Below are 27,910 nucleotides of genomic sequence, written 5' to 3'. Positions count from 1 at the left end.
TATATATATATATATATATATATATATATATATATATATATGTGTGTAAAAGTTACTCAAATTAAAAATCCAAGCACCCATCTTTTTTGAATGAGCTGAAGTATTTAATATATGAATGCATAAGAATAACTGAAATAAACATTTGAAAAACTATCTGTTTTTTACAATCAGTCCCAGCTACTTTGTTTCACAATCGTTCCTTTCACCTCATCTTTTTCGGCAGCTGCAGGTCAGAGGAGAGAAACACCAGGCAAACTGGATTTGCAGTGTACAGAGAATGTGCGCTCAGTTTCAAACCAAGTCCCCAACTCAAATCCTTCCTACCTCTCAGAGGTTTCTTTCTCTAAGCTGGACATATTGCTTTGGTCCTCACTTGGTGAAACCAGCCAATATATGGTCTTTATTACAGGGACCTTTCTACCTTCCTGTTTTATGAACGCCCTGAAATTCCCTCCCCTCTCCCCTCCTTCCTCTCCATCACTGTCGTCACTGTCTTTTTTCCTCTCCCGTTGTCCTCTTTCTCTCTTTCCTCTCTCCGCTTAGAGATTGTGCGATTATAGTCGGAATGCACATTATTGGATTTTTAGCCGATATGTTAAAACATATTTGGCCGATAACCGATACCGATATTTTTAATATACTTTCCTTTGTCAGAACATAGTCCTCTTATTTAGGCTTATTTGTTACAAAAATTGTGCAACAGCTGTAAGAGCTGGTGACATATATTCAGTAACAGCCATACGATATGCATAGCACTTTAACTTATATTAAATGAAAAGTGTTAAATGTTATTTATCAGCATTAGTCACCTGTGATGCTGTCTCACTTGTGGAGGCTTGTTCCAGGTTCCTAGCTGCAGTGATGGATCCTCTGCACTCCTGTGCATGAAGGACAGACTTTTTAAGTTAAAAGTTTTTGTTTATCCATTGTGCCATAAGACTAATCATGCTAACGGGGCTAACATGACGTCTAAATGTCTGTGGTAAAACTCACCCAAGTGCTATCGGCTGTTAGCTTCTCTGTGACGTTGGAAATGACGGCTTGTAACTCGGGTAAGGCTACGTCGGAAAAATATCTCCGACTGGGGACGATGTAGCGAGGCTCAACGTTGTCCCAAAATCTTCGGAATCAGATATCCTCAACGAAAAATAAAAACTTCCACACCGCCGACATTTTGACTTTTTCCTCTCGGCCGTGATCAGACCAGGTAGGCGCGCATGACGTCATCACATTGTGCTGGTGCTCCTTGTCACTGGGTTGTCATACAAAAACAGCTTCTTTTATATCGGCGAGTTATTTTGATGGAACGCCCGATATTTAACTTTAACGCTAATTTGGCCAATACCGATACCATGCCGATAATATCGTGCATCCCTAATTATTAGTGATCTGTCTGGTGTAACCTGTCTCTGGCACTGTCATCAAGCTTTTGTAATAATGCCACGAAAACTAATTTCTGCACATTTATCGTACGGGTGTAAGGAGAGCTCACCCAATCCTGTTCCTCCTATCGTTCTAGGTCCCGGCTATCTCTTTGGCTTATGAGATGGCGGAGAGTGACATCATGAAACGACAACCAAGGAACCCTCAAACAGACAAGCTGGTGAACGAACGCCTCATCAGCATGGCATACGGACAGATAGGTTTGCTCTTTTCTGTCTTCTTCACCACAGATCTTTATTCATGATCCAGTGCGCTGACCTACAGTGATAATAAACATCCCTGACATCAAAACTTTAAATTTTGACATTCGTCGTAAACCCTGACCATTTTCATGGCACCTATAACTGTTTAGTTTGGAGACCAGGATCGAGATTGAGGAGACATCCCTTCATTTTTCTTCTAATTGTCGTGACATTTACAGCAAATTGAGAGCAACAAGAGCAGCTATTAGCACCACTTCATCTTGGTCATGTTTTAGTGGTCGGCGGCTCACTTTGAACACGCGCTGCTTATCTCTGGTTTTATATGGTTTGGGAATAGGGAGAGATCAAAGGCTGGCCCAATTTCATACGCTGTTAAATAGGGCGAAAAGTGACAGCGCCTCTTTTAAAACTCCACACGCTCATGAACAGACGGCAACAAGCATCGATTCTGAGCATTAATTTCCATAAACAGGATGGATTTTTATTTTTATTTTTTTTGCAAGATGCAACAAATCACATTTATGCACCACCTATGTGACATTACGGCAGGAGGACCTGAGGTTTGAGATAAACATTTAACTCAAGAGGCAACTCTAGGTGACACTTAACTGCGATGAACCAAAGAAAACACTTCTCTTGTCCTTTAGCACAACACTAACCTCCTTCAGGGTTTTAATTTACCAAGATACTGAACAGCAAACACTGAGAGGAGCTGTTTCAGTTTGACACGCGTGACCACGTGAAGATGTCACGCTGAAAATGCTCACTTTGACAAACCAAATTTGCCAACATAAAATGGTACAAACCTATCACCTCATATTGCAGTCCTCATCCGTCTGGAGCTTAGCAGGCAGAGAAGCACGAGCGCAGAGCTGTGCACAGCCATTACAGCCTCATTAAATGCACATTCTGTGGATTTGGGTCATTTTGTGCAGATCTGTTTGTCATGTTTTGGTCCACTTTCTTGCTCTGCAGCAGCACTGCCCTGCCCTGCTGTTCAACACATGGGAAATGATTTACATGATTGTCTGCTATGATTAATGCCTCAATATGGATTTGACAGTGACAAAGCAGCTTTTCAAAGCTGGAATCTTCAAACATCAGCTTTGTTTTGGGGGATGTGGGATTCTGCTTTCATCTCTCCTGATCCTTTCTTGTAAATAGTCTAAATGTTTTGTTTCATAAAACCCCCAACGCTAAAGTTCTAGCTCGGGTACCAAATGTAAATGAGGATGTTGTTTGTTCTGAATCTCCAAAACATGCAGGGAGGTGCAGGACGGCAGGGCGTCCTTTGGCTGCTGTTGTAGTAAATACACTAAAGCAACTCTTTGTCCTTTTCAGATTACTAAGAACAGTTTGCTGTCAGGGGTGGCACGGTGGTGCAGTTGGTAGAGATGCCGCCCCTCAGCAAGAAGGTTGCAGGCTCAAATCCCAGCCCGGGACCTTTCTGGGTGGAGGTCCCTCCCCTCTGGAGCCACCTTCCACCAACAGCCTCAGTGCAATCGAAAGTTAACTCAAGATGTTTTGTTTTGAATGTCAGTTACATTTTTATTATCTTTTATGTGTTTTTATATTTTTATATCATCCATCCATTATCTTCCACTTGTTCTGGAGTCAGGTCTCGGGGGCAGCACCTTGAGCAGGGAGGTCCAGACATTTCTTTCCACAGACACCTCTTCCAGCTCTTCTGGGGGATCTCCAAGGCGTTCCCAGGACAACCAAAAGACATGGTCTCTCCATTGTGTCCAGGGTCTCCTCCCAGTCAGACATGCCCGAAGCACCTCCCTATGGAGGCGCCCAGGTAGCATCTTTACCCTGAACCACCTCAACTGGCTCCTCTCAATGTGGAGGAGCAGCGGTTCTACTCTGAGTCTCTTCTGGATAACTGAACTTCTCACCCTAAGGGAGAGTCCAGCTACCCTGCGGAGGAAACTCATTTCAGCAACCTTTCTTCATGATCTCGTTCTTTCAGTCACTGCTCAGAGTTCATGACCATAGGTGAGGGTAGGAACGTAGACCGACCAGCAAACAGAGAACTTTGCCTTACATCTCAGCTTCCTCTTCACCACAACAAACCGGCACAGAGTCCACAATACTGCAGACGCTGCACCTATCCGTCTGTCAATCTCACGCTCCATTCTTTCCTCACTCATGAACAAAACCCAGAGATACTTGAACTCCTCCACTTGAGGCAGAACCTCACCATCGATCTGAAGAGAGCAATCCACCCTTTTCTGGTTTTATATCATACATTATATTGTTGCCATGCTGTTGTCTGTGTACCGGTGTTGTTGGACACTAGCATTTAAATTGTGCTATAAAAATAAAGTTAGGCTGAGTTGTAGAAGGATGTGTGTGACGTGATGGGATCCATGACCTACAGAAAATAAAAAGCATCATAATGTATGCTTTTCAAAATCTTAACAAGTGATTTCTAACATTTAAACCTAACATTGCATCCTAATAAAGGTCTAACTTTACATATTGAGCAGTTTTTTTGTAATGAAACTGACATTTCTTGAAATAACGCCTTTCACCCGCTGCCTTGCATGCCAAATTTAAACTAAAACCTTGTATAAACTATTAGCAGTCAGAGTTTGTGTTGGGAAGGAGTCTCATCCTGTACCGCACCAGATTTTAGCTCATTATCTGTAAAACTGACCAGGTTATCCCATGTTTTTTTTGTTTGCTCAGGTCACTAAGCTATGGCGACCATCTTGAAATTGATTGACTACAAAAATTAATCGGTTGTAGAACGTTCGATAACTTGAGAGTTTCGTTAAAAGATATACAATATAACAATAAGATATTGTTGCTAAAAGACGACCAAACACAAATATACAGGCATTTACATGATTGCCCTTCTTTCATGGTTGTGGGAAATAAACATGGTTTAGAAAAGTGAAGTAAAAATGAGAATGCTGTTCAGAATGGGACAGTTCTCCAGCATGATGCTTTGAAAAGTAACACCCCATCACCATTTGTTCCTTGTTCTACGTGTTAGACACCAATCAGCAGTGCTGACTGTGAATATTGTCTCACAGTGACAAGTTGAATGTAGCTCAGTGTAAAAGCCAAGCAGTGCGATATGAGCTTAATGCATGATGTCAGATAATTAAAAAGGAAATGCCTACTGAAAATGTTGTCACTGTCTAAATTGTGAGCTTTTATTTTGAAACTGCAACTTTTTGCAGGCCAGTTACACATTCTGTCCTGAGCTTGGGTTGATCAAATAAATGAATATAAACTAAAGGCAACGCAAACTTTACCATTAACTTATAAAAATATAATCTTCACACCATTGCTATCTCAAACAGACTAAAATGCATGTTTTTGGTCTGTGGGAGGAAACCGGAGTACCCGGAGAAAACCCACTCATGCACAGAGAAAACATGCACTCCACCCAGAAGGGTCCCCGGCCGGGATTTGATACGGCGGCCTTCTCGCTGCGAGGCAACAGCTCTACCAACTGCTCCACAGTGCCGCCTGCATATTATTCAATAAAGGATTAAAGAACAGAAGCATCTTTGTCAGCCTTTGCCAGTTATTTTTACAGCTCAGTAGGGATTATAGTTTTTAACAGACATGTCAGACAAGTCACACATCCAAATGATGAAAAATGATGTTTGGAGTAACTAACGAGCTATGAATGAATTTCCTAAACTAACATGACATGACATTTGTCTATAATTTCTCTACAATTAAAGTCGCTGTGGTGCGCAAAAGAACATAATGATAAAATACTCCAGCCATGTTTTACAGCACTTTAAAAAGCAGCATCTTGTCATCATTGTTCTTTTAGTCTCTCATCCGCAGTCATGTGTTTTACGCTAGGTATGATCCAGGCTCTGGCGGGTTTTTTCACCTACTTCGTTATCTTGGCTGAAAATGGCTTCCGCCCAGCAGAACTCGTGGGCGTCCGCATCAACTGGGACGACCGCAACTTCAACGAGCTGGAGGACAGCTATGGGCAGCAATGGGTAAGGAGTGGCAACCCGCTCATCCGCACACCTTTGTGAAAATTACGAAACTCCTGCAAAACAGAAAAACGTACGTTTCGCTCGTGCAGACTTACGAACAGAGGAAGATCATTGAATTCACGTGCCACACAGCCTTCTTCTCCAGCATTGTGATTGTCCAGTGGGCAGATCTTATCATCTGCAAGACCAGAAGGAATTCTCTCTACCAGCAAGGCATGAAGTAAGTGTGAGCGATCATCAGTGGCGCTTGGACAAACAAAAAGGGGGGCTGTTTTTATCAAATGTAAAAGTTGAAACTCTTCTGATGACGTCATCCCAATGAATCTGTTCTTTTCTTTGTCGTTTCTGCTCAACAGGAACAGGATCCTGATCTTCGGCCTTTTTGTTGAGACAGCCCTGGCTGCCTTCCTCTCTTACTGCCCGGGAATGGATGTGGCCTTGCGCATGTACCCCATGAAGTATGCACCGTATATGCGCATGTTCACTGAACCGAAAAATAACCCCTTTAAGCCATAATAGTCTACCATTAGCCTGTCACTCTGAACTTCAAATGAAGTCTATGATCCTCTTAAACACCACATTGTTATCCTTAATATTCAGAATTGACTGCAATGAATTTAACAATTTGCACTCTGAGCCTCAGACTCCTCGCTCTTTGCATTACTCCGCCCGTCTCACTCTTTTTTTTTTCTCACTCTCAGGATCCTTTGGTGGTTCTGTGCTTTGCCCTACAGTCTTCTCATATTTGTGTATGATGAGGTCCGTAAGTTAATTCTGCGGAGGAACCCCGGAGGTAAGCATTTATGAAGGGAAATAAGGATCAACATGTTTAAAACTTGGTTTTAATTATTTAAAAAAGTAAATAATAGAAAAATGATGGATGTCATTTTCAAAAACAAACAAAAAACAACAACTATTACGATGTCATCCTCTGTACATTTTGCAGCCTTTCTACTCTGATAAATGTTAAAGGCACAGTTCAGATCTTTTGAAGTGGGGTTCTTTGGAAAGGTTATAAACATAAATTATTTTATTCATAGCTTTTTAGATTACCTGAATTTGGAGAAATGTATTTTTATTCTTTGTAACTTGGCAAGCTAACAGCTAGTTTGTGCATGCAAGGCCAGACTGCTGGCATCTCAAAACAACTCCAACCTTGAACATTTCTTTCCACTTTGTGATGATGATGATCCAGGCTGCTCTGGAAGTGCTACATCAAGCTGCCGATGCTTTTGTTTTTGCATCCTAAAGATTACAGAATTTTATGCAAAATAGAAAAATTGCTGAAATTTGCAGAAGAGGCTAAAACGGAGTTGTTTAAGTTAAGAAAAGTACAACACTAGCTAAAATTAAAAGATACAAAATGTTAGCTAAAAGCCAAAAGTACTGTATCTTTCGCTATTTAAGTTGTTTTTTTTTTTTTTGCATAATTTGCATGCTCTGTGACTTATAGTCCGAAGCGACGTATTTATGGATTTTCCCCCATATTTATAAACCAATTTTTGGCTGAGATATGACCGTTTTCATTCATTCTGACTGAAAAAAATTGACACTCGAGTAATAAGGCATGCCATTGTATCATGTAATAGGTAAAAGTGACTTAATGACCCAGTTAGCTAGCCATAGCCTGCCACTGTCGTCTGCATGGAGCAACCAAATCAGCTGCATTTCGCTGCGCCGCCCCGGTGAAATGCAGCTGATTTGACCGTTGAAGTGCATTTATTAAGCAAAAGTTAGACTAGGAACACTTTTGCTATAATTTCGAGCAAACAAATAATTGTTTTTAAATGTTAATCCTGTTAAATTCTAAAGTCCTCCTGTGCACGCTCCCGCAGCCGCCGTTTGGCAGCCCATCGATTTTAGGCACAACACCGGCCCACGTTTCCGGGTTGTCAGCGGTGACGCGTAACAAACGCGACGCGTCAGTGGTGACGCATAATGGATGCTACGTATACGGCGAAGCGACATATTGATGGATTTTTCCAATTTATTTGACGTATTTGGAATGATGCGACGTGTACGGCATAAAACACTGTAGCTAAAAACAAGCTAAAATCAAGAAAGCAAAAGACTACCTAGAAACTAAAAGCTAGTAGTCTTGCGTGGACTAACCATTAGCTTGTAAATCTGTTCAGAAAGTAAATTCCAAATTGCTGTTGGTCAAAGAGTTAGCAACAACAGGTAAGATATTAATTGTTTATAACCTTTCTACAAAACCCCACCTCAAAAGATCTGAACTATCCCTTTCAACAGTCCACAGGTAGTGTGTAGCACCTTTTTAACCTCGACTAGCTTCTATAAGATACAAGACAAACAAGATCGTTTTACCTTTTACACCTGCAGAGCTTTAAGTTAAAACCATGCATGTTGAGCATATTGGGGTCAGTGGGATGGGGGGTAGGGTGGTGGTATACACTATTTTGCCCAAGGACACTTCAACAAATGTCAGGACTGAGCCAGGTGAGCCATCCCAGCTGACCTTTGACAGGCGGTTATGTGCACACGTGAAAACGAGTGTCAGAGTCCGTCCAAATAACCAGAATTTAAAAAAAACTGCGTGAAGTGACATCAGACAGAAAATACAAATGTGAGTTTTTTTTAATTAAACAGCACTTTGGGAACCATGCATCTATTATTAATCTTGGTATGACACAATGAATTTCAATATTTGAACTAGCGTGACATTAAAAACTTTAGTTATTTTGCTGAGGCTGTGTTCGCCCAGTGGTTCATGTTGTGGTCTTGTTATCCCGAGGCTGCAGGTTTGAGCCCAGTTTGCCTCAGGAAGTGCATCCAGCGTAAAACAATTACCAACTCTTTCATGTGAGTTTGTCTGCTGTGGTGACCCCTGCACACGGGAGCAGCCAAATGAACAATAAAAGCCACGTTATTCTTTGATTAACCTTAAACCTTAAACTCTGACTTGTTAAACTAAATGCAAAGGGAAAAAATATCTGCAGGATGGTTTGATGATTTGAAGCGACGGCTAAGACTGCATCTAAATTTAGAAAAGCAACAGCCTGAACTCTCAATTCTGACTCAACAAATCAAACTTTATCACGAGTAACAGCACATAGGATTTTGTAATTTAAGGTTATTGATTAACACATTTGTCAAACCTGCACAAAAGGACACAAAAGGCCTTAAATGTGTTGACATTTCACAGTAAAATCTACTTAAAGGAGGTCCTTCATTTTTTTTGCAGCACTAATATAGAAACAAACCTCCATCCAATCACACAAGACTTATAATCTGTATTTTGTTCCTGTTCCTTTGTTTCAAGGTTTGCTCCTACATGAATAATAGATCTATATAACATAACTGTGTCAAAAATGGCTGTGAGATGAGTTACAATCATGGGTGATTACTGTCGGCTTTTATTTTGGTGTTATGATATAAGAACTAATTTGAAGGCGGGGACTTTTAGCACTGGTTGCAGCTGTCTCATAGAAATCTTTCATGATGTGCACAAAGAAGAGAAAGCAACTTTGAATATCTGACAGATCTGAATAGCATCATTGTTTATTAAGCATGCACTGTGAAGCAGGATCTTGTAGTAATTCTCATTAAAATAGGCTTTCGCTGCAGAAGAAACTTTAGGCCTCAGTGTCGCGGTGCAGCTGAACATCATCAGCCTTTCTGCAGAATGGAAGCCGTTCGGTGCTGAACTTGTCTCCAGCTTTCAAAGCTGCAACACTTGAATAATCACAGTTTGACTTCCAGGTTTGGTTTCTGACTAAACAGAATGTAAATGTACCACTGTCAGGCAGTTTGCTTTTGGAATTCTATTTAATAAATCGAGCATAAAATCACAGCTCATAAACTGGAAAATCTCTGCTGGTGAATATCAAACAATGGAAGAACCACTGAGGTCTAATTGGATCTGAAACTTGAGCCAAATGCTTTATGGGTGCCAGAGTTTCACCAATTTTACACAACTTTTTAGCTGCTTCTGGGAGGTGAAAACATCAAGGGCTTCATTTACACATTTATGTGGATTTCCTTCCATAACGGGATGTACGCTTAAAAAAAATGGGGTAAGCACAAAATAATTCAGATGTATGAAATAGTGCAAATGCATGAGCCCAAGGACATTTCTTTGTACATCCCAATCAATATGAAACTGAGCGCTGTTACATCCACCATGAACACAACCTATTAAAAGGAGGACATGTGACTCAAACTTGAGGGTTCCACATTCAATTTATTAAAAAAACTGCTTCCTGTGGGGAAAGATGAAAAAGAAGAACCCCCAATTCCTGTGCCCACCAAAAAGACACAAAAACCCAAAGTATCAACTGAAAAATGGACCGGGTGAGCCGGTCAAACTGAACAAAAAGGTTCTCCAGCGGGCCAACCTTATACAGGGCTGTCGAAACCGCTGCTGGTACCGGACTAAAACTAGAAATAAACCTACAAAAACATCTGGTGCAAAATAAAAAGCGAAAACAGGACAACCGGTCCCACCAGGCTAACGTTACCATAAAAAAAAATAAAAGAAAGTTAACAAACCTTGTTAGGCAGAGGATGGCGGCAGCGGCATACCTCATCCGGACGCATCCTGGGCAGGATAAGTGACAGAAAAAAAATTATCCCAAAACAAAACAAGGGCAGCCAGAGAGCTTCTGAGAGAAGTGGAGAAGCTCCCGAAGACCAACCTATTTATAGGTGGGCGAAGACGCCACAGCTTAAAACAATCAAGGCTCAATTAATCAACCCAAAATAAGTCCAAAGGACAAATAATAACAAAAATGTGCCTCATGCACATAACAAGCGCACATGAGACAAACTCCTTCTTTTTTCTATGCAAATAGACACAGATCTGCCCTTTACAAACAAAAATCATGTCTACACGTGGAAGGAAGAGGAGCTTCACAGAGACGTGGGAGCGCACTTCTGAAGCTGAGGCATTTCAAATTTTACACTTCTTTACTGATATAACTACACAAAGGCACTCTGAGCGCTCTGAAACTAGTTTAACTAGCAAAAAAACAGGAAGTCACTCTCTTGAACTGCTGATTAGTAACAATGCCGTGAATACATGTCAAAGGCAAATAAATTTACCCAACAAGATGCTCCCATCCCGCATCGCACCAGCCTGTGCTCAACCATGTGCATTAGAATGAATGCAACAATGTTCAGTCAGGTCATCCGGAAAGTTTCTTTTTTTGTGCTGAGACGTTTTGCCCTCCATCCAGAAGGCTTCATCAGTCTGAGGAAACACCAGACAAAACTGATATTCCCCCAACAGCCTACTCCAACGTGGAAAAAAAGCAGGTATGGTGTATAACTGTCCGGATGACCTCACTGAGCATTGTTGGATTTTATGCCTGGATTATTGAGCATGGACTTTGGTATTAAAATGAATGGTGTTGAACCAGGTCATGTGTGCTTCACACATGCACATAAATATAATTTGCACAGTGAGTGAATAAAAATGTTTCCTGTGCACCAACATACTCTTCCGTTAGGTTTTTTTAAGCATTGTATTCAACCTTTATTTAAACAGATAAATCACATTGAGCCTCGAAGACTCATTTACAAGTGAGACCTGTTTGGACAGACAAAACAGTGGTTAACTGGACACATGTAGGAATTGGAGGCGAAAAAAATTCCTATCAGACTTTTTTCTTGGCTGAGAAAAACCTCTAAAATTGAAAAAACACCTCGCACAAACAAGCACATATTTACTTAGACATTCTGCAATAGAGCAGAGCAGGAAGAAGGAAGAGACGAGAGCGGTCAGCAACGCTTACAGATGCTCTCGAGGTCACTGTAATCAGTCAATGTCCTCCGGTGAGATCCATAAACATTCTCAAAGTATGTCGAGGAATGGCCAAGAATAACCCCTGAGAATCCAGAGTCCTGAAATGATGACACAAAGTTTTTTCAGCGGGGTTTCATCTGGTTATCAGTTGGAAATTCCTCAGGGAATGGGTGGTGAGCATCAGATCACATTTTCTCCAGGCAAATTCAGATAAGATGGCCTTCAAGGCCAGCCAAGGGAGCCAAATTCAGATAAACACAGTTGTTTTGGGGACAGGCAGAACTTAATGACATCTACCTTGAGTCTGTGTTTGGTCCACTCGGTTCCGAAATGTCCAAATTAACATGGCCACACCGATGGAACATGACTGAGTAAAAATCCCCAAGATCTGATCCATTCAGCCCATGATCCATTAAGCAATGTATGCACAGTCGATGGCTACATTAGGAAAACCACCTGTTGCATCTGCAACTCAGAGCACAGTTCCAGCAGGATGGCCCTTGGAAACATAAAGCAGCTGAAGCTCCAGTCACTATGTTGGGCTAGAAAGTCCTCTTGGCATCTAAAAACCACATCTCGTAGCACTTTGCCACGTGTATAATCCTCTAACAAGGCGAAAATCATTGTTGTTGAAGGTTGGGTTTTTTTTGCACTGGTTCGCACTCGCTTCAAATAAATATTGCAGTCAACTTTGACTTGACGTTCTGTTTAATAGTTTTTAAAAGTTAGTACCTTATCGGCCGTGACTTCAGTTTCAGAGCATGGCGTATTTAGAAAGAGCCAAAAGTCTTTGACCAGGCTAAACCAGTGATTAATGAGTGCCAGTTTGTTTTTGTTTTGTTTCTTTTCATACACATGGATATCCATCCATTATCTTTTACCCGCTTATTCCATTTTGGGTCACGGGGGTCGCTGGTGCCCATGTCCAGCAATCACTGTGCGAGGGGCGGGGTACACCCTGGACTGGTCGCAAGTCCATCACAGGGACACATAGAGACAAACGAGACAAACAACCATTCACTCTCTCACTCACACCTAGGGGCAATTTAGAGTTACCAATCAGCCTAACATGTATGTTTTTGGTCTGTGGGAGGAAACCGGAGCACCCGGAGAAAACCCACGCATGCACGGAGAGAACATGCAAACTCCACCCAGAAAGGCCCCTGGACCGGGGTTTGAACCAAGGACCTGCTCGCTGAGAGGCAGCAGCTCTACCAGTCGCGCCACCGTGCTGCCCACACATGGATATATTAATTGTTAATTGTATGTCTTTGTTGTAACTTTTCTAACATTAAGTTTCCATACGCATCCTCTAGTTGTTGCCAACAAACCAATACATGTGGAAACGTGTACACCAACCATGAAGGTGGCATACACACCTTTCTCCACGTACTGAAGTTGGTGTATTCTTTGTACCTCTGAAGTTTATATGATTAAGGACAAACACCTGTTTTTATACATACACACTCTTGCACATGAGGCCTTTGGTTTTTCGTCAGGATTTTACGTTCTTTAAATGTTTACCATTTCTTCTTTGGCCTGACTTTTAGATCTGGCATTGTAATGTGTAAAGCGAGTACCGTGCGATGGTTGTCAACAAACAAACGTACAATATGTCAAAGTTAGAGGAGGAAATAGAGCATACCTGATTAACAACAAAGCCAATGGCAAATGATTAGAGAGGAAATTAAAGCCGGCTGATGTAAACTCTTGAGATATGCTCCAAAGATTATATACATGATATGGACACCCTACAATGGCTCCAAATGTGCTCTCTGCCATGGTGTTTCAGCTGATGAGGGCCAAGACACAGGGAGACAAATACAATCTATGCTGACAGTTAATCATTTCTGTTAATCTGTGAGTCACGGCTCGCTGAGAGCCTGAGTTATAAGGGGATTCATTTGGAAATGTACGGAGAGAAAGGCGGCGAGTTGAATACAAATAGAGCGATACAAAGGGTTATTATGGAACCTGCTCGCCTGTCATTTTGCTCTCTGACACTTTCTCCCTTTTGTTTTTCTTCCTCTCTCTTCATTTCTTCCAGGTTGGGTGGAGCAGGAGACATATTATTAACATTCAGGAAATGTCAGTCTGAATTTTGTGTGTGTGTATGCATTTATATGTGTTATTTTTGAGCTCGTGAGGGTAAAACTGCGCGCGCGTCTGTCAGTTGTAATATTGCATGGATCAGTTCACAAATCTGATTATCATAAAATACTGCTGAAAATAGGCTTTTGATTGTACTTCGAGTTTTACTCCTTCCTGTTTTATCAGGAACATTTCCAGCAGGATGGTTTTCATGTACACCTTTGTGTCTTGTATAAGCTCTTACCAAAGTGATGTATCGTGGCCTGTTCGGTCATAAAGTGACGCCAAATGATATTCATTATGTGGAACTTAAAAAATAAAATGGATTCCTTCATAGCTGGTGTGGTCTGTCTTTCCTTGCTGCTTTGACTCACTGTTATAATTCTCATTCAATCATCCAAATCCTTATTTACAGTCAGGCATTCATCTTCCCCGTTTAGACATTACTGTAAGTGCTGATAGTCTGAAATGCAATTGAAGGGAGCTTCTAGGTATCATTAACTTACTAAACTAGGCAGTTTTCTACATTTTTATGAGTGTTCACGTCTTTTCTTCCTGTGCATTCAAATATTTCTTCAGCGGGTTTAGTTTTCATCCTCGTATGTGCGTACAATTTGGAAGCGTGATCTCTCCTGAGCTTGAGTTTTAGGGACGCTCAGGAGAAGCTGGTCAGCTGATCTGAGTGAGCCGGTGGGTTTATAGGGGTGTAGCCACTTGGAAAGGTAGAATAAAGCAAGGCCATTTAAAGATTTTAAAGCAGATGAAAGTATTTTAAAATAGATCCTAAAATGTGCGAGCAGTCAGCGGAGGAGGATAAAATTTAAAGGATAAAATGGAGGTGATGTGCTCACATTTATGTGTGATAGTTAAAAGTCGCACCCTCTGCAGCTGGCGAGTAGAGGACCCACTAATCCTAGCAAAAAATGTGCTAAAGTAATACAGCCGAGTGGTGACAGAGGCATGGATTTCTGTATCAAAGTGCTTTTTTGGTCTGCTTCTTCAAATGATAAAAACTCAGTTTAATAATTTCCCCGATCTGGCTGTCCAGCTCAAGTTCAGGATCCAGTTCAACCCTTACATCCTCACAGTTTGAAGAACTGGGCCAAGGATCTGCAAGGGAGGACCAAGTAATGCCTCCTAAAACTTTTACTTCAGTTCTGGTTTCATCAAGATTCAGGAAGTTAAATGACGCCCAGCCCTTTATTTCTCAAGACACACAAGTGGATTGATAAAATATGCAACTGTACAAGAACAGAACGTCGAATACTGCAGTTGTACGAGTTTGGTTGTAAAGAAAGTGGGGTTTGTTTACTACCCGGCCAGATTACATTTTCTTATGGAAGCTGTGCTCAGAAATGTGTTCTTATGATGTTATTGTAAAATAATGTATTTATTTTATCTAGAAAATTTTAAGAATGCCTTCTTGAGATGATGGCTTTAACATAATTATTTACTTTGACATATAAACATTTGTATTCTTGTGTTGCTGCAAATTATCTCAAACCCACAAAAAAATAAAGGCATGATTTTGAAAAGCAGAAATCAGTGGTCCGATTGGCAGCCAATTAAAGCTGAAAATGTTGCATGATGGACATTTCATCACATTGCTCAGCCCCAGGTGTCATGACAATAATAACAATTATTTTCATAACAAATATCTTGCTTTAAAAACAAAACGCAAATCTTTTCTTTAGATAAAATATTTTAATTTAATTTAATTATTAAACAATTATTTAGGAGTTGCATTCCTTTAATGACAAGAATGGTAAACAATCAAAACCAAATTATTTATTAAGATCTTATAATAGATCAAAACCAGCAGCATTTCTTAGTATATGTTGTTGTTTTACTTTATAAACTAAATAAAACCTGATAAACTAATACATTTTTTTACACAGCCAATGGCCCCATTTTTTGGAAATTGTTTTTACTTTCTCTGATGAAATATCAGTGATGTTTATTTTAGAAAAAAAGAGCGCAGGATCTTATTGTTTATTTTTTATCGTGGAAGTCATAGTTAACATTAGTAAGATATCAATTTATCCAATGATGATGATGATAATAATAATAATGATAGTTTAACTTTCCTATTTTTTACGTTAACATTTTATGAACGGAATTTCTGGTTTAAAATTTTGCTTTAGAAACTATTATTACTTCGGCTTTAAATCACGCGGCTCAGAACAACAACATCCTCTACGTCACTTCCGCTCACTGCAAGTCAAACATGGCGCTGCTTCTAAGGTCAGTGTATCTACGCTACATAACTTTCTTCTCATAGACAACCCTTTTTGTGTTTTTAAGAAGGTAACGAGGGGCATTGTCACATTTACAGCATGATTTTAAAAGAAATTTAAACAAATCACGACTGTAAATATTCTCATTTCCGTTTATTATTAATATTTGTGAACGTAGGAGCTCCAGCTAACGTTAGCAAAAGGGCTAATGTTGTTTGACTTTCTAGTGCGATGCATTAGATGAATGGACTTTGATTCTAAATCTCATAAATGACGGACTGAAACGATTTTGTTGTAAGTTTTAGCTTTGATATGGATCATCACGCTAACCTGATCTGCTCTTTTTAATACTGGTGCTTAGCGTTTCTGTCACAAAACAGCTTAGATTTACAGATAGCTCACTAATTTGTGTCTGCCAGACGAAAATCAAACGATATCAGCTTTGTTCACCTAATTTATCCGAAATGGCTGTTCTAGCTGAACATATTGCCTGTGAAATACATAAATAAATAATTTAGGTGTTGGTACCCAGAAGTATAACCAAAACAGGAACTTGTCGTTTGGTATTTTTCAATTCATTTTATTTATATAGCGCCGAGTCACAACAGAAGTCATCTCAGGGCACTGAACAGAAACATTCATATATAAAATAAGTTCACAGAAACATTCATATTTAATAATAATAATTCCAGAAGTTATATTGAGCTTAAGTTATTTTGTATTATGTGAAACTGCAGTAAACACTAATGTGTCGTTCTTTTTGTTGTTTGGTTTCAATAGGTTTGACTTTAATAAATGTTGTCCAAAGATTAATTTTAATAATTTGCTGATTGTCTAAGAATTCTGTTGTAGCAACATTTCTTACTTCAGTTTCTGCTGTCAAACATGAGCACAATAAGCGTATTGTGCCACAGTTGTATGCACAGGTAAATTTCAGATAATGATGATGATCTGCTCCGTACACACACAGCATTCAACATAACGGGTTATCAGGTAACTCTGTACACGTGATCAAAACCTGTTTATTTGGACATATGTGATAACATGAGCAAGACATGCAGGACAGAGGATCTGGTGAAACTGGATTTGGAAACACTGGGCTGCATCATTGAGGTTAAAGGATTAATAATGATTTGTTCTTTTTATTGCTTCGGCTGTTTATGTAGCTCTGTTTTTATTTCAAAGTCATTACAAACCCACATGGTGTTTGAGTGAAAATTTTTAAATATAAAATGAAGAATGTTTTCAATTCTCCCATTTTAGGACGCTGGCCCGCCAGGGTGTCTGCACGTCCAAATCTCAGTACAATGTCCTCTTCAGACAGTGAGTTTTGTGTTTGTGTAAGACTTTACATTGAAATAATGCTCGTGATACAGACAACGGCAATTTTCATCATTATTTTTCGTTTCTTATTTCATCCATATCTCTCTTTTTCCAGTGCTGTTCCGATGGGAACCACAGCTAAAGAGGAGATGGATAAATTTTGGGCAAAGAATACCAAATTAAACAGACCCGTGTCTCCTCATATCACAATATACAAGTAAGTACTGCGCGATGGCCAGCTCGTGTGCAACTTTTAGATTATAAACAAAGAAAGAGCGCTGGCAGGGCTGTTTGTACAATTTTCGAGACACAATATGAACTGTAAAACATCAGCCAGTCTGAAAATAATTAATTTCCTAATTTGTTGACTTTTAGTGCAATCAGAAAAAGTAAAGTAAAATACTAAATTATTTTTGTAAATTAACACCTTAACTTAGTAACGGACTGTTACAAGAATTGAAATAAATCTGTTGCTAATAAAATTGTGCTGTAAATTTGACAACAGTTTTCTTAGGCATTTAGATTTTACCCTAAAGATTTTCCAAGATGTATTGTTGTTATTCTTTTGGCTATAGAATGTGCAGAAAGGCATGTTTTTGCAATTGCTTTTATACCAACTCTGAATATTTTTACTCTGTCTACTTTGATTTTTTTTTCCTTAAATTAATTATTATTATTTTTAGTGTCTTAGAATAATTGTTAATAATGTAGCAGAACTGGTGAGGAAGACCTGCCACTATTGCAGTTGTGCTTTAATAATTCAGTTTTTTATTGTAACGTGAACGGTAAAACTGGAAATTTACAGTGACACAGATAATCACAGCCTTACCGGAGATAAAATGGTTTTGAAAATTCACGTAAACATTGTTGAAAGCTTACCGTATGATATTTTCAGATTGATGTATGTACATGCCTATCTACCAATATTGTAAATATGTGGCGTCCTCTTTGTGTTTAAGATGGTCCGTCCCCATGATGATGTCTATCACTCACAGAGGAACTGGAATAGGACTCGCTGGAGGTAACACACGCACTTTTAACATTTTGGGCTTAATTTTTCTTTATTATACACAAAAATCCACAACAAAGGTATTGCTTTCAATCTGTTTGACTTTTTGCTGCTTTAAGTCAGGCATCAACGTGAGCCTCGGCTTTGAGGTCGCTTCGTGCTTTAGAGCGACCCTGAAAATCTCTTCAGGGCATTAAGCTCTTACACTATTGATTTCTTCTAAGAGCATTTACTGGAATAAAAGAAGCAAATGTCATTGAGAACAATTAAACCTTTGCTTGTGAAAAGGCGGTTGAACAAGCTTTTAGTCGTGCGCCTGGTGCAAAGTGTCAAACTTTTGTCTTTGGGATAAAACACATAAGTGCTGGTGGCACCGATGGAACATGCTGAAAAGACGGAGTAAAGTGTTGCATACATGGTGATGTGGTCAATAAAAGACAACTTGATCTAAAACGACAATCAGTCTGACGCGCAGATTACTTTAAAAGCCTTTTTCAGTTTCTTGACGATATCATTTGTGCCTGTAAAAGTGTAAGAAAACTCTGCCTCAACTTCAGAATAAGCACACAATTCTTGGGTTAAATGTGTTTAAGTCATGTCTTTCCTCAGAAGTAGACGTTTTCCAAAACTTTACCATTTGTGTTTATTTGAACATGTTATATATTTTGCAAAATATAAATGAACAACTAACACCATGTTTTTTAATTATTGCATGAGTGCAGAAGAAGACGCTGGCAGTGAAGAGTTGTTTTCAGCATATTGTTATAAACTAATGTTACAGAGTGTCCTGATGCTGATGAGAACTTTACTAGTTGGCTTTTCTATGTATGTGAATGTTCCTGTAAAGTGCCCTGAGACAACTTTGTTGTGATTTGGCGCTATATAAATAAAGTGAATTGAATTGCATGCTCACTAATCCAGGCAGAAAATCTAACGAGGTTAAGTCAGGTCATCTGGATGGAGAAGACTCTGTCCGGATGACCTGACTTAACTTTGTTAGATAGTGTTACAGAGCTGCTTTTATTCAGAACATAACCAGTCTATTGAAGTCGATGAAAGTAAATATCTAAGTGAGGAACTCCGTATATTTAGAAATATTCAGCAAATAATCAGGTGACTCACACGGTCATGAGACAGGAAAAGTAAAATGTATATTTCACTCATGTTACCCAGCATTGATCTTTAGTACGTCTGTTTGTGTGTAGCCGTTTCAGCCTTCGCCATGGCAGCTCTGGTGTTACCTGAAAACTACCCCTACTACTTGGACTTGATCCACTCTTTGTCCATCGGTCCTTACCTCATCGTGCTGGCCAAGTTGGGCATTTCCTTCCCTTTATCTTTCCACACCTTCAACGGGATCCGTCACCTGGTAAGAGCTGCTCATCTGAAAACAGCCCAAAGTCCAAAAAGGTTGAAAAGTAAACAAAAACACAAATCTCATAAACCCATACGTTATGCATAGTAAACATATTAAGTGTTGAAATTAAATAAATATACCTTTTTAAAAAAAATAAAGATAAAATAGTTTTGAATTTAATGGCAGCAGCACATCTATAAATACGTCACGTATACATGATGCGAATAAAAAAACAGTGCCGAGTAACAACAGAAGTCGTCTTAGAGCACTGAACAGAAAAATTCACATATAAAACAAGTTAACAGAAACATTCATATTTAAAAATATGAACAGGCAACAGGTTCGTAAGAGAGGCAACGATCAAGACCGACTGTAATAATGGATGTTTGTGATCTTCAGGCAGCTCTGCTTTAAAAAACAGGTCAGATGTTAAAGCTATATGCAAATAAGAAGCTATAGGTGAACACCATCCAGGAACGCCAGAGCTTGTTGTACAAGAGTCCGGATGCTGAAGACGTCTCACTAAAAGAAAACGTTTCGCTCATCATAAAATGAGAAATATGGCAAAGAAGACCCAGGACTTTTGCACAGCTAGAATCCATCAGACAAAAGTGGGACGAGGTTCCCTCCAAAACCTCCAGCAGCTGGTCCCAGTTCCTGGATGTTTACAGACTGTTGGTAAAACTGACGGGACGCTTCACAGGGGAGAACGGACCTGTACCTGCTTTTGTTATTAAGATATGTTGCTGCCATCAAATTCAAAAACAATTTTTATGAGTTTAAACATTTGTGTTAACGTTGTTCCATGTGAATAAAGTATCATTACATTCTCTTTTTATATACATTATACACGTGTCCCATTTTTTGCAGTTATGAATACAGTAATCCCTCGCTACTTCACGGTTCGTTTATCGTGGACTTGCTCTATCGCGGTTTTTCCAAATGAGATTGGACATGACGCACAAATTGTCTGATTGATGGATGAGCCGCACGATCGGCATTTATATTTAAAATAAATTATTTTAAAGTATTTAGCACCTGCTGGACCTTTGTGCAGCCCATGCTGCAGGATAGGCTTCCTGCTGCAGCTGATCAGCTGTTCTACGTGCAGAGCATAGAAGTGGGCGTGGCCAAGAGCGCTTGCAGGTGGCTGAGATCAGACGAAGCAGGAAGCTGAACTCATGACATTCTGTGCTCTTTTACAGCTTTAGAGTTTAGAAACATTGTTTAGAATATTGCACAAGTGTGGAAAGGGTTTAAAACACCCTATATATATATATATATATATATATATATATATATATATATATATATATATATGCTTGTACTACAATTCCTACTTCAGTTTTTCACTTATCGTAGGTCTTCAATGTACGGATCCCTTGTGATAAACGAGGGACCACTGTATATATGAAGGATTCAAGGTTCTTTGTCATATGCACCATGTGATACATGTGGTGGAATGAAATTGTGTACAGTTTTATATATTGCGTCTCAGTTACATCCAACAAAAGTATAAAATGTCAAAGAAAAACAGTAATAAGATCTAAGATATGAACTAAGAAAAACATCAACTAAATATACACAAAGCACTAGTAGCATAAAAACAATACGCCAAACAGCAGAATATATAAGAACAGAATAACAGAATATATTTGTATGTATATATATATATGTTGACGGTAGAGTATATTTGAAATTCTGCTGTGTGCTGCTGGTAGTATTTGTGGAGATTGTCTGAGCAGCTCAGACTTTAGCATTTAAAACATGACAGGTCTCTGTAATTTAGTTGCTTTTCCTTTTTGTCATGATTTCTCATTTTGCCTTCAGAGAAATCTCATTTTGCTTTAATAGAAACCTGATTGTATTTCCTGAGGCGCACAATCTAAACAGACTTCTCCATATTTTATATTGTTTTCTTTATTTATTTGGATTTTTACATATATTTTTATATTTATCAGCGCTGGGATATTGGCAAAGGCTTCAAAATACCAGAGGTCTACCGCAGCGGCTACACCGTCATCGGCCTGTCAGTCATCACCTCCGTAGCCTTGCTTTTCATGTGAGCGGGAGGAGTGAGGACCGGAGGGACTCCAAAGGACTGGATGCAGATTTTTGTTTATACGCTTCGGACTACTGCAGACCTCATTTCATCAAAGCTCAAAATAAATATTCTATTCCGCTGCACACAGAAATGTTGTGGTTTTGTTTTAATTACTGTGAGAAGCTGTGGGTCATTAGAAGTGGCGGAGTGCAAAGTGCATTTAAACACGACCTAGTTTTTTTCACACTTATTCTCCGTGAGAACAGCCCAAATTAGACGTGTCCTACATGTTATGTCCTTATGTAATTTGTCTAATCACGCTGTGACGTCAGCATCATTAATCACTTTTTCTTGTCTAAGTACTCCCAGCGTTGCCAGGGTGAGAGCAGCAGTGTTTGTCTGAAGAGCTGTTCATCACAGGCGTTTATTCTTCTCTCTTTTTTTTTTTTTTTTAACCCCTCTCGAGGCCGCAGATGCTCGGCTGCGTTTTTTACCAAAAGAGAAGAGATGCTGAAATGTTGCGAGGTAGGCCAGCGGTGGAAGCTGTGCGCCTGAACCCGCTCCTCACCTGCAGCCTGCTCCAGGCTTCCTCCCCCCCCCGAGCCGCGCAGGAGCTCCACACGGCACCTGAACAGCGTTTGTCCCGCAGTGTGAATAAAAGCAGGTTGTGATGTTCTGTCAGAGCCAACGCCGCTTGTGAAGCGTAACAAGAGCACATGAAACAGAGAAGAGGGTGATGTTCAGGTGAACAACAGCTGGTTTGGAAATCTGTCCCGTTGACATCAGCTACATTTACACGGAGAGAAACGACTGGAGGGCTTAAATGTTCGCTCCAAATATCTTTTTATCAATTTATTCCTGGTGGCTCAAAGAGAGTCTGCCTGCCACTTTGAATGCAGTTTCACTCCGCTGCTAAAAAGTTTCTTGTGAGCTTAAAAGTACTCGTATGAAATCAAACCTACCAAATGTTACCCTGGATTAAACGGTGCAGTTTGAACAAGTTTCCTCTGGTAGTTTTCCAGATGTGTTGATTGTGTTTCTGAAATACGCTCCGTGTAAGATCAGATAACACGATTGTCCACCAAGGTGGAAATTATCCTTCGGCTCTCCATAAAATAAAACGCATTGATACGATGGAAAAATATCAACAATTTGTGCATAGAATAAAACACTTTGCATAGCTACATCTTCTCATTTGGTTTGGTGAAGAATGGTTGTTGCACTTGGAATAAACGACTTCTTACAGATGTTCTTCGTTGCCAGAGGGACCTTATAACGCCTTCCTGAGCTCAGATCTGACGGAAAAGAGGACTAGCTGCTGAAATATTCCTTGTTCTTTCTGCAAACAGTTGAGACGCAGCTTTTATTTGCCTGACATTGAAACAATCCTTGAAAGTTTTTTTTAGTCAGCAGCTCAGAGACCAGGCAGGGAGGTGAAAAGTTAAAACGCTCTCAACAGTTGATTTGTACACGAGCTCTAAAGTTCGCTGACTAACCCCAAGACCATTAAGTTTTCTTAAAAGACGGAGTCTGTGTGAGCATTTCTTAAATATGTGCTCACTGTTTTCAGCAAAGTTGAGTCCAGGTATGAGCCTAGATATTTCAAATTTGCCACAGTTTCAACAAGTTGGCCATCGAGTGAGACTGGCTTCACGTTAAAGTCTTGTTTAAGGCATATCATTAGTCCCTTTGTCTTGGCTACATCTAGCTTACTCTGACGGCAGCACGTCTCCAGGGCCTTTATGTAAGATAAATAAGAAGCTTCACCTGCGGGATTATTTTCCATCAGTAGTCCAGACAGAGCCATGCCATCGGCATATTTGATTAAAATACAGCTCTGGTCATTAATCACAAACTCGTTTGTATTTATTTATTTTTTAATCATTTGGCTAAATGAGCTAAAAACAACGCAGAAGTTTAAGCCACATGACATTAGCTGGCTGTAATCTGCAACTTTTACCAAAAAAAAATATAAAAAATCATTTTCCTACCCAATAAAGTTTGTCCAGGTCTGAAAATGGGCCTAAAGATTGAAGGATTAACGCAGCTCATTAGGTTTTTATATAAATATGATGGAAGAAAAGCCCCTTTGTTAGAATATGAAATTAAATATCTACATTTATTGATGCTTGTAATGTTATTTTTAAAGACTAAAGTCATGAAAAGAAGCTGAGACATTTTGTGTAAACATGGAACTGTGCAACTATAGTCTTATGTTTTAGAAAATTAAAAATTAATCCCGTTTTAATGTGACAAAGACAAACCATTTGAGTGATTATTAAAATTAGTCCAGTTCCTTAGATATTTAATTACTGAAAGTCAAATAAAGGCATATTTTAAGACGTTTGAATTTAGAACAATTGTACAATTTGCCTCATTTTGAAAACTTTAGCTCAGCATCGTGTTTAACACGTGTTCGGCTACGGGCTTTAAATGTGTGAACAAGTAAAATTTCCGGTGGAATTCGGAGAACGTGTACGGAGAGAAGTGGCTACCAGAGAATTAGCACAAACCGATCAATCTGTTCGTCTCTGTATTACAATAATTCTGATACATAAACTGTATTTACATCATTTACAGGAGAATCTGTAAAAGGAGAACTGCTCAGTTCTGTGGCATTCTTGGACAAAGAGAAGAGTAGATCCTCAGAGATGTTCTGGTGGAAACAAAAAGTGGATCTGCTGCTGAACATGAAAGGAGAACGATAACGGTCAAAAATAAACATCGATCAGCTCAAACCTTAAGTTTAAAGTTTTAATTTTCGTCACTTCAGCACATTTTAGTTGGCATCCGGTCACAAATTTAACTTACAAATGTTTAATTTAGGAACACGTTAACCGCTGAGATGAGAAAAATGTGCAGATTTGGCTTTATTTTTATATTTTTGTCTATGACCTCATCTTTAACCTTTAAGTTGTTTAAGCGTCAGGGTTTAAAAAAAAAAAATGAAAGCGTTGATGCTTTCTCCTCAGAATCACGTCATTTCTAAGATGCATGCTCAAACCATTTTCATTTTGACAAACTGGATTTCCCAGTAAGATGATGGTGAAAAGAGAATCGCATGGACTGATTGCAGAGTTTGGCACGACTGAGCCTAATCAAAGCTTCAGGCACTTTTTGACCTGAGCCACAGATCCATGGGAACTACAAATTGCTAATATGATGGACTGGAAAACTGCTTCAGCTCCACAGGATGGCATGAAACTTCCTGCCAAACCCTTTTTTTTTTTTAAATATGTTGGATTTTTTTTTTTTTTAATAAACCTGGTGCTGAGCTATTAAAACATGAGGTTTTTATTCCTTACAAGAAACGAGCCCCTTGGCTTTTAACTGCTGATGAACTTACAGGATTTAAATTTATACTTGCTCCAGTAATGGCGACTTTATGGTGTTTTGACGAGGTAACCTGCCTGGAAGCAGTGGGGGGGTGGGTTGAGGCAGGGAAGTGCGGCGGCAGCACCCCCTACCGGTCGGCAGGGTATAAACCGCACGCTGCGGTCCTGATGCTGAGGGATGGAGCAGGATGCTGCGCACGGAAGGGTGGGGGGAGTATAAACCTGGTTTTGAGAGGAGAAAAATGTGCCTCAGTCTCTGTGGCGCAATGGAATAGCGCGCTGGACTTCTAATCCAGAGGCTCCGGGTTCGAGTCCCGGCAGAGATGGTGAAAAGGTGGAGAAATTTTTATAAAAAAAATAGTGATGGAGAAATTAGGAAGGAGGCATTAAGCGTGCGTTTCTTTAAACGTCTGCACTCATATGTATTTTCTTTATTTGCATCTACTCTGATTTGGTTGGAGGCAACACAGAAGAAGGGGAGGATGTTTTTTTTATTTTATTATATGACTCAAAAACCTGTAATGGAGCATACGTTGCAGATTCCTTGAAACTGCAGCTCCGTCGTAACAAAATAACACATATTTTGTCCGATGCAGACAGTTTCTGGAGCAGCCGAGTCAAAGGCACGGTTTCAGCACCTGGAGCTGTCCGCTCCTCGAAACCACACGCACCTCTCCTCATCTGCTGCGCCTGCAAACAAAGCGTTTAAAGCCTTCGCCCGCCCTCATAAGGAGTGTTTAATGGTGCCAGATGCTGCTTTTCTGTTTCCCATTTGGTTTGGCGACAGAGGGGGAGATAAAGAGCCGGTGCCTGGAAAGGTTTTTTTTTAATGAAGATGTGTTGTGGGCTGTTTTACAAGGCGCTGCTCGTGCTGAATGAAGATGTTAAAGGTGCTCACTGCAGTGCCGCGAAGGCCGGCCCAAATAAAAACAAATAAAAAAAAAACATGCACGTTTTTCTTTATTTTAAATTAAAAACATTGTGAGCTAAATTTGCGATGATGCCAACTGTCGTGTCGCCCGTGGAACAACCAAGACTTTAAATTGGTCAAGAGTGGCGCCGTCCACACGAGACATTGGAGATGGAGAAATCTGACCCTTGTGATGCGTTGGTACGTTTTCACGCTCGGTTTGTTGGGAGTAAAGTATACGCAGCTAAACGTGCTTTGCGGGAGTAAATTATTTCAAATTGCACGATTCGATCAGCTCAGGATAACATTGTTTATGTTCGATTCATGAGTCCCTTTAATATGTTTTCACTTAGTGGCTCTCCGGACCTCTGGTATGGACCCCAGCTTTCCACAACCTTTACATTACTAACATCTGGATGCTCAGCAGTGTTTTGTCATCAAGTCCTCCGGCCCCTCCCTGCTCCCCTTTTGCAGTGTTTTGTTTTGAATTTGCCTGAACACCTCCCCCGGCGTCCGTCCTGTCGTCTCCACCACCGATTGGGCCATCGTGCGGCTGCCGCCATCCACGTTTAACCCCATCATGCCTCACCACACACGCAAACCTAATCCGCCAGTAAAACTAATCCCTAATCCTCTCTGGCAAGTTGAACAGGCCCTTCCTCCCCTCCACCCACGAGCTCCTGATTCCCAAACGGGGCAGATGCACGGAACATCAGATGTGGAAGGACTTCATAAAAAAATGAGCACATTATCAATAGGAAAATAAATGCTTTAGGAGCTTTATATATATATATATATATATAAAATAAAATGCTGTCATGAAAAGCCACTCTTGGAGCTACTCCTTAAAGTTCAACATTAAAATGCAACTGATGGAGCGTGTCTGTTGGAAATGGTTACAGTTTGCACACTATCAAACCTGAACTAAAGTAGTGCCGTTTAAAGGAGTCGCTCCGGTTGTTTTCCAGATAATCAACTCTGTGGGTCCACGCTCAACGTAAACAAAGCGATGGAGTTTTATGAAAAAGTGGAGGCTTGAGTCACATGCTTGATCCAGACGGTTATTGTCTGTAAACAAATATGGCGGAATCAGACCGTTTAGGCTGTAATGTGTCTGCTGCTGATGGTGAGGAGAGAAAGACTGATTAAAACAAGGGTCAAGAAGAAACGTCGAGGGCTCCAACAGGGCCGTGGCGTGAAGACAGCTGGACATCCAAACATCTCCACTGGTCTGGGCTCGTTTCAGCCACTTCGGCTGTTTCTGTGGGTAAATAAAACCATGTCATGGCATCTGAACAGAAATGTGCTTACAAATTTAAAGATGTTTTATTTTTTTTTTGTCCAGTCTTCATGACTGCATAGACACTGAAGACCAGGACACTCAGCAGAACGTCCTCCTTACTTTAGGAAGTGATGTGTAGCAGACCTGAACCCATAGGAAACGTGTCCCTTTCAGAACTATATAGATAAAAGGATCACAAGAAAGCCTACAGTGTTGTTCTGCAAGGATGCTACAATCCCTCAAAGGCCGATAAGGTCAGCGCGTGCAGTCACAGCGGAGGGGACATTATGGAGATGTGTCTCTATCTGCTCCATCTCCCTGACGCTCTCAGCCGGTAGGCCCCTGCTCTGGCCCTGTTATCCCGGTGGTGCGGGCCAAATCGTATTATAATCCCCTCCCTCCCCTCCTCCCTTCCTCCACCCTCCCCTCCCTTGTTCCCTCCCCTCCCGCTCCGTCTTTCAGACAGTCTGTTTTTGCTGCAGTGAGCGGTAACCGTGGAGAGACAGCCCGCAAACACCAGGACGGACCCGAGGAGCGCGAGCAGCACAACCTGCACGAGTCCGAGGGAAAGTGGATAAAAAGCAGACAGGAAGGAGCTGCGCGTCCGGGAGGGACTGATCTTTACTGGAGACCAACCAAAACCCCACTCCCAAGGCGGGATTTAACGGTGTGTGCGCGCGCCTGTGCGTGTGTGTTTACCGGTTCAGTGTGGTTCAGGGCGGGCAGGAGACACCTGTCAGGGCTGACGCTTTTCCGTCTCAAGGAATGTGTGTGTGTGTGCGCGCGCGCGCTCCGCTTGAGTTTGTGCGCGGCGCAAGTGCCGAACAGTGCGTGTTTGTAGAATTCACTTTACATTAAATGCGCGTTTTCTCCTTTCCTGTCCTCTGCATTCTCTCACGCTCCTCTCTCGGGTCCCCCCCCCCACCCCT

At 40.5% G+C, this 27,910-nt stretch overlaps 3 protein-coding genes and 1 non-coding gene across 4 annotated transcripts in view; all 4 read left to right on the top strand.

Annotated features, from left to right (window-relative positions):
• The window catches only part of atp1a2a (ATPase Na+/K+ transporting subunit alpha 2a), a gene marked incomplete in the record, with an annotated part of 99,478 nt that extends 85,658 nt beyond the window's left edge, over positions 1-13,820 (top strand). Inside the window, 6 exon segments of the mRNA XM_037682407.1 lie at positions 1,520-1,643; positions 5,481-5,626; positions 5,716-5,846; positions 5,983-6,084; positions 6,328-6,419; positions 13,441-13,820. Of these exon segments, the coding sequence (XP_037538335.1) occupies positions 1,520-1,643; positions 5,481-5,626; positions 5,716-5,846; positions 5,983-6,084; positions 6,328-6,419; positions 13,441-13,469 (624 nt within the window).
• A 1,864-nt stretch (positions 13,821-15,684) lies between these two features.
• On the top strand, positions 15,685-21,605 carry sdhc (succinate dehydrogenase complex, subunit C, integral membrane protein). Its single transcript, XM_037681908.1, has 6 exons — positions 15,685-15,728; positions 16,985-17,044; positions 17,160-17,261; positions 18,004-18,065; positions 19,259-19,422; positions 21,372-21,605. Exons 1-6 carry the CDS (start codon positions 15,712-15,714, stop codon positions 21,474-21,476), a joined length of 510 nt encoding a protein of 169 aa, XP_037537836.1. The 5' UTR covers positions 15,685-15,711; the 3' UTR covers positions 21,477-21,605.
• A 3,436-nt stretch (positions 21,606-25,041) lies between these two features.
• trnar-ucu lies at positions 25,042-25,115 on the top strand. Its single transcript has one exon. It is a non-coding gene; the product is annotated as a tRNA-Arg (tRNA).
• A 2,332-nt stretch (positions 25,116-27,447) lies between these two features.
• Positions 27,448-27,910, top strand: part of cadm3 (cell adhesion molecule 3) — a 157,508-nt gene continuing 157,045 nt past the window's right edge. The window contains exon 1 of the mRNA XM_037682406.1: positions 27,448-27,648. The gene's annotated coding sequence lies outside the window, so the exon portion shown is untranslated. The remainder of the gene's footprint in view (positions 27,649-27,910) is intronic.

The sequence above is a fragment of the Nematolebias whitei genome, chromosome 9 (assembly GCF_014905685.2).
Source record: "Nematolebias whitei isolate Nwh7 chromosome 9, NemWhi1, whole genome shotgun sequence".
In the NCBI taxonomy this organism is placed as follows: Eukaryota; Metazoa; Chordata; class Actinopteri; order Cyprinodontiformes; family Rivulidae; genus Nematolebias; species Nematolebias whitei.
This window is presented reverse-complemented; position numbering and strand designations above follow the sequence as displayed.

Excerpts from the sequence above, each read along its gene's own strand:
- sdhc (XM_037681908.1), top strand. Across the intron at positions 17,045-17,159 it reads TACAATGTCCTCTTCAGACA|TGCTGTTCCGATGGGAACCA; the intron begins GTGAGTTTTGTG and ends CTCTTTTTCCAG. Across the intron at positions 19,423-21,371 it reads TCAACGGGATCCGTCACCTG|CGCTGGGATATTGGCAAAGG; the intron begins GTAAGAGCTGCT and ends TATATTTATCAG.